General features: G+C 42.3%; 1 protein-coding gene across 1 annotated transcript in view; it reads left to right on the top strand.

The window, feature by feature from the left end:
* PPEF2 (protein phosphatase with EF-hand domain 2) overlaps positions 1–9,732 on the top strand; it is a 50,179-nt gene extending 40,447 nt beyond the window's left edge. Inside the window, 2 exon segments of the mRNA XM_037529313.1 lie at positions 7,618–7,689; positions 9,301–9,732. Coding sequence (XP_037385210.1) covers positions 7,618–7,689; positions 9,301–9,732 — 504 coding nt within the window.
* The last annotated feature ends 2,683 nt before the right edge of the window (positions 9,733–12,415 follow it).

Genomic DNA, 12,415 nt, shown 5'->3' with positions numbered 1-12,415 from the left:
AGGTGCATGCAGGATGTCGTCGCTGCTGAACTTGGGAAAGTTGTGAGTGATGGAAGGATTCTGTCCCCAATCTACATCCAAGTCCTTGGAGAGACTACTGGGATGTTTCCAGCAAGAGGAATGGGTATTTTGACCTTTTAATTGGGACAGAACTTTATGAAGCCATGGGGAAACATACTTAAAATTTCATTTTGTCTTATTTGAGAGACAAAGTTACAAGTCCCTCCATAATTTGTCTATACAGACATACAAAGCAAAAAGAACAAGAAATGTTACAGACATTACTCATTCTCCATCTCTCCAAACATGTCATTTATTTTCCAGGAAGATTATTAACCTTTGAACTTCTTAATTAAGAACAGTGATCACCATCTATAGTTCTTTGTTCCTCCGTGAAAAAGTCTCTCTGTGGCACTCAAGGGAGACTCTTACAACAGGGTCACAACTAGAAGTCAAAAAGAATGGAGCTCCCCTAGGAAATGACCTATTTTATAGAATCCAAAGTCTTAAACTTGGAAAGGACCTTAAAGGCCATTGATTCCCTGAAGTACAGCTCTGTGGCAGAGGGGTAGGCTCAGCCAGGCAGGCCCTCCTGAGCACAGCTGGGTGAAAAGTTTCTCCAGCTGTGGGGCAGGGAGCAGAAGTGGCCACGGGCAGGCCATTAGGCCCTGTTGCACCCTGGCTGTGTGCTGAACACCCCAAGCACTACTCAGATTTCCCCAACTTCCCCTGCTACCAAGTCCTCTCTACAGATGTGTACTGGATACAAGTTTGCTTTCTAGAAAGTGCTAGACTAACTGCCCTTGCAGTTTGTGTAAGTGAACACTTTCTGCTACATTTCTATGTGCCTACCAAGCAGAATATTAAAACTGTGTTTTCCTGGCATTTGTGAGAAGAAACACAGGAAACCAGAATAAAACAGACAGGCAAAATTTCGTATGTTACTAGTCTACAGGTCTTGGTTGTTTGTTTGGAGGGTTTTCCCAGTGGTTAGGAGTTTGGGTACCAGTACCCTAGATTCTGGTCTCACCCAGCTCCTCAAAGGCACCCTTCCCTCTAGCTTCTGTATAATTATGTATGAGGAGGGATGGTATGGTTGACTGCAAAGACAGGAGTAAGCAATTCTCTCAACAACAAATCCTGAAAACAGACTGTCCTTCCCTATCTGATGTCATGTTTTGGAAGGCCTCCTGTCTAGAACACTCACAAAGCTACAGAATTCTTTACCAGGGCATTTTGTGGGGTTAAGCGAATGTCTTGAGAGAGTGGCCTGCTTACTGATAGACTCTTCTGCTTGTCTCGGAATACTCCTGTGGCAGCAGGTAAGCCTTGAGGGGTCTGAGAGGAAATGCCTACCTCTGATTTGACTGATCTTGGGCTTAGTGAGCTTTCAGGTGGCAGGTGGAGCTGGAGCTATTGCTGGTGGATGTGGCAGCATGAGCCGGTGTGTGTACCCTGGGTGCTGATGTATTGTGTGGGCATTCAGGCTCAAAATTGTTTGCTAACAATATACATGGTAATAAAACAAAAACAAAAGTGAGACCAATTATTTTGTGGCGGACAGAAACTAGACTGGTGATGACCACAGTGTAGTATACATGGATGTCAAATACAAAGGCATACACCTGGAACTTATATAAAACTAACAGAGACAGCGATGGACCAGACTGTGAGGCAGGCACCCCTGTTGATAAGCCCTGAGGGTTCCCAGGTTTCCAGGTCTTTCTCCCTTGAGGTTTCCTTAAGCTGCTTCACTGAAGGGAAACAACAGTGACAGAGCAAAGTTTGTGGCTGGAAAAGATTTTTTTTATATTTCTTTGTTGTCTCAAACATCTTAAGTCATTATTTTCTTTATCTGGACCTCCAGAAGAGTGTGTAGTTGAATAGAATACCTGAAGAACAAAAACAATCACATACTTAAGTCTATCTTAAAAAAGGGCTTCAAAGAATCAAAGGAACAATTTACTCAAATTGTTTACTGTATCTGTTAAATGAAATCTCTTAAATGGACTATGAAGTCCTTTACATCCAGACCTTTGTTTTATTTATGTCTATATATTTATATCGATCTGGTGCTCAACTCAGAGCAACTGGGCAAGGTGACAACAATAAAAGTTAAAACACACAGAGGGCAGCCTGCGTCCAAGCTCTATTTTATTTATTTATTTATTTATTTTTTAATTATGAAGATTTGTTTTTTTAAGATTGATTTATTTATTTATACACGCATTGCGTACAGTCAGAAACGCGGGAGGGTGAAAGAATTCACCAGAGCCAGAGCGGGGAGCAGAGCAGGCAGAAGGACCGAAGTACACTGCTGAGGGGAGCAGCGGGCGGCAGGAGAGGTCTGCACGCCATGTGGGACCCTCCTCCGGTGGCCGGGGAGCAGCCGGGGATCGAACCGGTGCTGCAGAGGCCGCGGCCAGCTTCGCAACCCAGCGCTCAACCGCTGCGCCACCAGGGAGGCCCACCAAGCTCTATTTTAAATGTTTGCTATGCTCACATTCAACTGTCACCATCACCCTTAAAATAACTCTTAAAGTCACCCCCATTTTATAAATGAAGAGAATGAGACACAAGGATAGTCATTAACTTCTACGCAAGTGGAAAATGCCGGATTCAATCCCAGGCGGCCTGGCTCCCAGTCTGCTCCAGCAGCACCCCCCCGCCCCCACCCTCTTGCTCCCATGGTACACAGTTGGTCAGATAAAGGAAGGACTGGGAGAGGAGGTTATTGTCCAGGTATAGTCCTGTGCATGTGAATTCATATACTAAGAAGCTTCATTTGTGCTTTTAGCGCCTCAGCATGGTCCAGTGTGTGAGTTTGCTGGTGTTTCTCCCTGGAGTCCTTACATTTCAGACGGTGAGTCATGCTGATCCCTTCCCACCTCTCCCCTTCCAGGGCTTCTGGATTTCCCCATGGGAAAGTCTGCGTTCAGCACTTCATTCCAGGATGTCCGTGGGGAGGCAATGCTTTGGGGACACCACACAGTCTAAGGACACAGTGAGGCACCAGGCTTTCTGACATGCCCCTTGCACCGTCTGCACCTCCTTGGGAGTCATTGCACTCTGAGGACCCGTGACGCCCTGAGGTTCTGTCTCCACATGTTCATTTTGCACTAACAAGCAGACCCTCTAGAAATCCAGGTCCCAGGATTCTGGACTATTGCCTAGTGGGAAGGTAATTTTTTCATAAAGTAATTTATTTTCTTACATCGTTGTTAATTTGGGGATATTATTTGACTTCTCCCCTCAGGTGTCATCCCCATAGTTTCTCCCACCACTGAGCACATGTGAGCGATCACCACAGTCCCTTGTGCTCTTCCCTCCCCTATTTTGACCCCTCTCCCGTCCCCTCCCCTGCTCTGTGGTCAGCATAAGGACCAGTCAGTTATTAACCACTTTCTATGTGAGAAATACACAGAAGTCCTGCTCAGGCCAACCCCTCACTGGCTGTCTCAGCCCCTGTTGTGCCCAAGGTCAGCAGACTCGGCGAGCATAGCCTCCAAGAACCCAAAGGCAGCTGATACAAACACAAAAGGGAGTTTATTTCAGACTCAAGTCCGGGTTCACAGCACCTACCAATGCAGTGGCAGATACCGAGAGCCCGAACAAAGGAAGCAGGGGTCTTTTAATAAGGTTAAATTATGCTGGCAGTTACTCATTGGCTACAAGGATGAGTTCTCCAACTTTGCCAGGCTATCATTCTAAGCTGACTGGCCAGGCCAAGATGCAGCTCCAACCTGCAGCTCCAATTACAGCAAGTTCGCCCTCATTGGTGACCAGAGAGTAAGGGTGGAGTGAGGGTCCAAACTATCTCTGGAATGCAGTCTTTTCCCGGGACAGCAAGACCTGCAAGACCTGAAATTCTAAAATGGCAGTTACACACAAAATGACAAAGCAATGGCTAAGAATACTTATGCTTGGTTCCACACCCCCACATCAGACACTCCCTCCTGGGCTCTGGCCAGCATCTCAGCACCCTCAAAAGTCACCTTCCTCACTCTTAACATTGTCTAAAGTGGGGTATCTCTGAAGTGTGTGGCAGATGGAGTTTCTGCAAAAGATCACCTTCCTCCAGGTTTGTAAGGAAGAAGAAGGGAGAAAGACAGGGAGGGAGGAGAAAACAGGGGCAGCCATGTGGGTGGAGCATCCCCTGGTGCTGGCTTGCTAGGCTCCCGGGGCAAGGCCACACAGTAATTACTGTTACCCTCCACCCACCCACAATCCCCATAATCCAGAAAACATCACACTTCATTGTAACTTTTAATTGTGCGATCTTTCCAATGTCTTGTTCTTGATGCAAACAAAGCACCAGAGTCTGTAAGTATTTGCCATTTACAATACTGGGTATGTTGCAGTTAAGAGATAAAAAATGAATTATAGACATGCAATATATACATGTCCTGCCCCTTTTCCCCTCCTTTTTAAAAACTGTAAGTCTTTAAAATGGCATCCTGTTCTGTTTCCACCTGTGAAACAAGTTATAGTCTTTCCTCTAGGAAAAAGAGCTCTCAGGTCCTTATTTGTGGTTCTGTTTCATTTTCTTCTTTCCCACAAGCACAGACACTTTTGTTCCTGCTTTAAATTGCTTCTAGCTACCAGGGCATTCTTGGGAAAACAGTTTTTGGGGTGTTGATTGCCTGTGGTTGCAACTGGGACCCCTGAGTGAAAATGTAATCATAGCCTCGTAGAACATTAACGTAGGAAAGAAACTGAAATAATATTTTCAATCTTTCTGCTACCAAAGACTCTGTCTATTTGTTTGTTTGTTTGTTTGTTTGTTTGTTTATTGCTTTTTAGCTACAATCAACTCTTTTCCCAGAGGTTTCATATTTTAAGAATCCTATCTACCAACTGCATTTTGACTATTAATTTCATTTAGTTTTTGGCATTCTTCTTAATCAAATAATCTCTTACCTTATGTCATGCTCTCAATTTGTGAAAAATGTCATGTAGCTTTCATTGTACAAATCCTTTACTTCTGGGGAAGGGTAAATTCCTAGGTGTTGAATTACTTACGAAGTGATTGTGAATGGATTATAAAAGTTTCTTCATGTTCATGGAAGGAGAATCAGAAATAAAAGAAAGATAAAGAGCATCTATAATATCACGATGTGCTGGGGCACTACCCTCTAAGATTTCTATGCATTTTTGTTAACTCTTGGTTTGGTATTTTTTTTCTTTAGAAGGCAAAAAATAAAACTGAGATCTAAATTGAATTCTGACTTTATCTTTGAAGTCTCTCTCCCAATTGGAGTTTCTTCCACAGTGTCCTATGTCTGCCAGCAAAGCAGAAATGTTGTAGGATAATTTTATTTCATAGCCACTTTTTAATAGCTTAATACCTTATTTTTTGACATTAATTGTACTCAACTATAAGAAGCCAAAGTCATGAAAGTCAGTTATTTTAGTAGACCCTTGTCATTTAAAAACAGTATGGTGAAAACAAAGGGAGGGATGGTACCAATTTTCTTAATGTAATTAAAATAGAATGTGTTTTCCTACACATTTTTGTCTTTGTAATTTAAATAGCAAATTGAATATGCTGTTTGCTATGTGATTCTTGTAATGGTGCCTGGCTTAAACAATGCAATTTTCATCTGCAGCTGTAGCCACTGTGTACTGTTAAGAAATTAGCACTTATGAGGATATTTGTATATATATACATCTATACATATATATATATATATTTTTTTACATTGTTGTTCATTTTTGTACAATGTTTGATTTCTCCTCTCAGGTGTAATCCCCATAAAATCACCACCACCAAGATATCCATAAACCATCACCACAGCCCTTTGTACTCTCCTCCCCCCCCCCCCCCCCCGTTTTGACCCCTCTCCCTCCCTGTTGCCTGCTGAATGTCTCTGACTTATAGTTTGCTTATTAGTTTTGTCTTTTTTTTCCCCTGATCCCTCATTTGGTTCCCCTGTATTCCTTCTGTAAGTGAAACCATCCGATATTTTTTTTTTAGGATATTTGGCAAGAACAAATTCCTTTAATTCTATTTTATCCACACAGTGAATTTGTACCAGTAGGCTGTTAGAACTATTCAAGGATTGCAACCACTAATTCAGAGTTTTTACTTGAAGAACAGGGTATTAAAAGTATAAGATTGACTATAGACTGGGTAGCAGGAATTTATTTCTCAGTGTTCTGGAGGCTGAACAGCCTAAGATCAAGGTACTAGCAAAACTGTTCATGGGAGGGCCCTCCTCCTGGTTTGCAGAAGATCCTCTAGTATCTCACAGAAGAGCATGAGGGGGAGCAATCTCTCTGGTGGCTGTTCTTATAAGGCAGCAGCCCCATTCATGTAGGTTCTTCATTTCTTCCAAAATCCTGATTTCTAATACTTCCACATGGGGTTCGGGGCCTACGGCTTCACTACAGGCAGGCGCCCCACACCCTATGGAGGTGTGCATTGTTTACAAATAATGAAAATAATAATAATGCAAATAATAATGCAAATAAAAAGTTTTATTTGTTTACAAATGAAACAAATAATGCATTGTTTACAAATGGAACGTAGGTTCTATGTGGAGCAAATCTATCAGTACCATTTTTCCAAGGGCATGTGCTCACTTCATGTCTTTATGTCACATTTTATTAAGGTATGCACATTGGTTTTTGCTTAGGCATAGTGCTATTGCACACTTAATAGATGACAGTATTGTGTAATATAACTTTTATATGCACTTGAAAAGCAAACATTTTGTGTGTGACTCAAGTTATGGTGATAATCACTTTATTGTGATGGTCTAAACTGAATCCACAGCATCTCCAAGGTCTGTCTGCCTATGAATCTTAGGGGACCACACATACTCAGTTCATAACAGCTTAGTTATGACTTCAGGAACAAAGGACTCTGGGCTTCCTGTGTATTTTCTTCATAGGGTTGGTATCAGAAATGAAGCATCTACATTTCAACTGCTACTTTGATAATATTACATTCACAGTGATGCTTTTTATTTATAACTGTTTGTTTTCATGAGTTGCTTTTGGTATCAATTATTCACTGAAATTCATCCAACAGACTGAAAATCTTCTGGAACATTACAAAATGTCTCAAAGATCCTCATTGTGAAGACTTAAGTGGATATCTATGAAATTCAAAAAAAGAAATTTTAACCAATATATAGGCAAAAAAGTGTCTGTATTGGAAGGGAGAAGATAAAAAATAAAGTCAAAACTTGGCTTGCTCCCCAGGGTCTGGCTAGGGATGTGTGTTGGGAGGGGGGTTTCTGGTTATTTTGTGCATGGGCTTCTAGAGCACCTCGGGCTGTTTCTGAGGTCTGAGAAGAGGAGGGAACTGGGAAGAGAAGGCCAAGGTTGGCCCTGGTACCAGAGCTGAAGGATGGAGGAAGACAGTATGTGGGCCATAGCAGTGGTGAGCAGGAGGGATATGACTGAGACAGCCTCTGGTTCTTGACCCTTGACCTGCTCCAGTTCTGAGGGTTTCCTAGTTTATCCAAGACATTCCTTACCAAAGCCACTAACTTAGAGCAGTTATTTTTAAGTCACTGTCTCTCAAGTTTGGAGTGATATGTAGCCTTTTGAAAAGGAGAAACAGACTGAAAGAAAAAGGAAATTCTGAGACTATTTTTCCGTTTGTAGGAAGGTTTGTCAGATGAGAGCAGTGACAGCAGTCCTGGGTACAGGAAACACTACTACGTATTTCGGATGCTGGTAAGTGGCTAGCATATTATCTTTGCTGAAGAATAAAACTATTAGGTTACTTTAGATCAGAGTTTCCTCATAGCAGCACCATTGACTCTTGGGGCCTGATAATTCCATGTTATTTGGCTGCCCCGTGCATAGTAGGATGTTTAGCAGCATCCCTGACCTGCCCCCTCCAGATGCCCACTTTGTTCCTCCACATGTGACAGCCAGCAGTGTCTCCACACATTACCAAATGCCCTTGCAAGGAGGGGATGGGGGGGCCACAGTTTCTCCCAGTTTAGAATCCTTGCTTTAGACTATTTACCAGAGAGGTCCATATTTGAATTATAGAGACTAAGTACAGCTGAGGGACTGATAAAATTTAAGAGTGTTTGGATTCTTCAAATCTCTGTGAACAGAACCTGAATAGAAATTTTTTGAATTCAGTGAGAACAAAGTTTATTTTTGTTGTTTCCATTTATTCTTTTCTCATATTAGAAAATTTCAGTATTGGGATAAGTTTAGAAGATACAACGTTGAAACTAAATGTTTGAATTGTAATATCATGCTGATGGAAATCTTAAGACTAAAATATCACCTACAAGTTGGTGACTTATTAATGACTAGGATGCTTATAGACTCCAGCTTTTGCCCCAGAAGCTCAGTGGCTACCTTAGTCTGAGCCAACAGGACTTTGCCTTCATATTTGCTTGTGACAATTAATTCAAATGGGAACTGGTAATGATAAACAAGTCAATAGAGAGAAGAAATGTTATTAAAAATATTAGGCCAGGGCCTCCCTGGTGGTCCAGGGGGTTAAAACGCAACCTATGAAGCTATCCACAGCCACTTCAGTACGAGTTTGATCCCAGGCCAGGAAGCTACCCACATGGCACAGCAGACTTCTCCTAACTCACCCGCTGCTCCCCTCAGCAGTGTATTTCAGTGAATCTGCCTGTTCTGTTCCCCACTCTGTTTCTGGTGAATCCTCTCACCTTTTCACCTCTGGTCTGTACCCCAGTTCCTATACGCATAAATAAATAAATCTTTTTAAAAAATTAGGCCAAATGAAAGAACTACATAGGGGTATAATATAGCTTGGTTGTAACCAAAAGACTTCTCTGTCAAAAATGTCCTATTCTATGTCATATTGATAATAAAGAAAAAACAAAGCAAAACAAAAGAATGAAAAATATCTCGCCATCTTAACTGTTGAGCCAAAGCACCAGCATGGAAACTACTCAGATGGTGGCTGGTAGGAACCGGGATCCAGCAGGAGTCTGGGAGACTTTAGGACTTTTTTACTTGGCTATATTGAGATGGACCCATCCCAATGACTTATTTCCTCTCGCTCTAAGTTTGTATCTGAAAAGACATATAGCATTCAAAATGTAGGCAAATCAGGCAAAATCCAAAAACATTTCTTAATTTAACCCAAGTTCAATCACACCTATCTCTAGCTTGCTACCCCTGCTTCAGATTCCTCCTTTATTTAATCTTCTGCAGAAGTCATACGTATGTGTGCCCTGCCCCTAAAGGCCTCCCAGATCAAAACTCAGTCAATTAGCAAGGAACCACCTGTGCATTCCAGCAGGAAGTGCTTTCTCTAACTTGGTCTCTCTGTCCTTCTCTTTACAGCCAATTCAAAGATTGAAAGGGAAACCAGAAAATGCTTTTGAGAGGAAGGCAGCTGATTTGCTGGCAGATTTGTGGCCTTCCAGCGTTTTTGGAGCACGAGATCTTAGACCCTCAGAGAGCATGTTGGCACACATCCAGCCTCAGCGGGTGTCTGCTGTTCCTAGACAAAGCCCATCCACTCAGGCTCCTCCTGTTTTGGGGAGCACAGCTCTGCGTGGCCCTGCTTTTACCCTCTCCACCCGGTCCAAAATAACAGAGAGAAATAGTGGGGCCTCTGTCCCTGGGAACCTGGGGACCTATTATGATATGTCAGCCAAGTTTTCCCTGACACCCCAAGTTCTGACTACTGCAGGTGTTCCCACAAAGGAAGAATTCTATAGTACCAGCCCTCCCACCTTCTCTACCTCTAAAGAGCCCCGAGGAGATGTGTAAGCTAAAGTACTCAGTTTCAGGCCTTCCCTGGTGGCACAGGCAGTTGAGCGCCGTGCTATGAAGCTGTCTGCAGCCTCTGCAGCGCCGGTTCCATCCCCGGCTGGCCAGCGAGGGTTCCACATGGCCCGGCAGACCTCTCCTATCTCACCTGCTGCTCCCCTCAGCAGTGTATTTCAGTCAATCTGTCTGTTCTGTTCCCCACTCTGTCTCTGGTGGATCCTCTCACCTTCATGCACATCTAGCCTGTACCCCCATTCTTGTATAAATAAATAAATAAACCTTAAAAAATAATTTAAAGTACTCAGTTTCCCCTTCTTTTGTGAGACTTAGATCCTGTGTTGCTGTCTGGGTTTGGAGAGCAAACTTCCAGGGAATTGTTCAGAGTCAGATGGTCCCAGTGCTTTGGTTTCAGGCCTGGGGATGTATCCTGTTCTCCTATGTGTTATGAAGGAATACACTTTGAGCACCAACTCCTCTAGAAATGGATTTCCTGTATAAGAAGTTTTACAGAAAAGGAAAGTGATATTAGCACTCTGAGAAAGTTTCTCACTCTTATCTAGAAATAAAACAACTCCTAAATCATCTCTGAACTATCCAAGGTTAATAAAAATGAATTTCAGGCAAAATGCAAAGCCATAGAATTTTTCTCTGTTGCCCTGCATTATCTTCATTTTGTTTACTTATTTTTGCACATTATTCCTCTCCTTGGGATTGATTAATTCATCTCTACCAAATTTTTGGTCAATTACAATTTTAATTCCTACAGTACTCTTCAAGCTATTGAGATCTATCAAACCTGGTGTCTTTGGTTTTTAACACTGTGGTCTCCAGAGTGAGAGAGTTAGTCCAGAGTCTAACAAATCACTCTAAACTGGAAAATCCTTAGAGGAAATAGCTCAGAAAGGGACTGTATTAGCAGTAAAACTAAAAAACAAAACAAAACAAAACAAAAAACCAGTTTTCTTTCACAGTTAATCAAATAGATTCTTCAAGTGGAAACAGCTATATTGACAGTGTCTTCATAGGATGAATCAGTAAAAATGATAAGAGCAGAGTGAGCATAAATTAAAAACTAAAACTAGAGCCAACTAGGCAGATGACTGCTATTCAAATGCTTCAGCAACTACTCAGTTTAACTATAGTACAACTGATGGAGATTTACTGGAGGGTTTTAATGGTGTCTTTTGTGTGGCAGTTGAACTGAAGAACTTGGAGCTGACTCTGCCGGAGGAAGCTGACTGACTTAAAGAAACAGAAGTTGATCTACCCTTCAAGTTAAAACCATCCTGTTTAGACAAGGTTGACAGGATAAATAGCATATGACTTGGTAGGAACCTCTCTATGTCCTGGTTGAACAAATACTGAAATTAGAAGAATGATGTTAAGCACAGCAAAAGTGAGGGTTTGCTTATTAAAGGTTAACATGAGAACAAGTGATATTTTATAGGTTTACAGCAAGGGTGTGCTGGCAAATATTTAACAACTAACTGGGAGTATGAAGTCCTGATTTGTAGTTGTTGCCATGGCACCACTGCACGTGGAGTTGGAAAGAGCTGTAGAGAAGCACCCCATATTACCATTGTGTTCCCTCCATGCAGATAGACGTGATGGGCGCACATATCCTCAAGAACATAGGTAGTGGGCCTTCCCTGGTGGCGCAGGCGGTTGAGCGCAGCTCTGTGAAGCTGTCTGCAGCCTCTGCAGCATGGGTTCCATCCTGGCCGGCTGGTGAGGGTCCCACATGGCACAGCAGACCTCTCCTGTCTCGCCCGCTACTCCCCTCAGCAGTGTATTTCATCAGTCTGCCTGTTCTGTTCCCTGCTCTGTCTCTGGTGAATCCTCTCGCCCTCCGGCGCATCTGGCCTGTACCCCGGTTCTTGTATGCATAAATAAATAAATCTTTTTAAAAAAAAAAGAGCATAGGTAGTAAAAAAACTATGGTAAAATAATTAGGAAGTGAGGAGTTTTGCATATTTATAATCTTCACTTTTAACATTATTTAATTGTAAATTTTTATAATTTAACTTTTAATAATGCCTGTGTTTAAACACCAATTCACAAAATCCCTAAAAAGTTAACCCGTTTCAGCACGTCATCAGGCATGGAAATTAAATCAGAAGATACAAAAAAACAGACAGGTCACTGCTGCAGTACCAGAATGAGTATATTATATTTCTAGACATAGCACCAAAACATTCCGTTGTAAATTGAAAGAAGTTGAAATCCTGGTGATTGCAATTGCAGGGAACCACAGGGACTTTTCCATGCTGTACTGCATATGGGAAAGCATATATATTAGTAAAGATTCCAGAAGAAGGCGCCTCCCTGGGGGAACAGGGGTTAAAGTGTTAAAACTATCAGCAACCACTGCAGCACAAGTTAGGTCCCCCGCCAGGGAGCTACCCACATGGCACAGCAGACCTCTCCTGTCTCGCCTGCCGCTCCCCTCAGCAGTGCATTTCAGTGAATCTGCCTGTTCTGCTCCCCACTCTGTCTCTTGTGAATCCTCTCACCACCCACATCTCTGGCCTACACTCCAGCTCTTGTATGCATAAATAAATAAATCTTAAAAAAAAAAAAAGTGCAGCTGGGAAAAAAAAACAGAGCAAACTGAGCGGTATAATGTGGCTCTTCTGCCTTGGAATAATCCTTTGTATTTCAGAGTCTCTTAGACATCACAAAG

Source organism: Talpa occidentalis, unplaced genomic scaffold, assembly GCF_014898055.3.
Source record: "Talpa occidentalis isolate TD23 unplaced genomic scaffold, MPIMG_talOcc4v2.1 talOcc4.6, whole genome shotgun sequence".
Lineage (NCBI taxonomy): Eukaryota > Metazoa > Chordata > Mammalia > Eulipotyphla > Talpidae > Talpa > Talpa occidentalis.
This window is presented reverse-complemented; position numbering and strand designations above follow the sequence as displayed.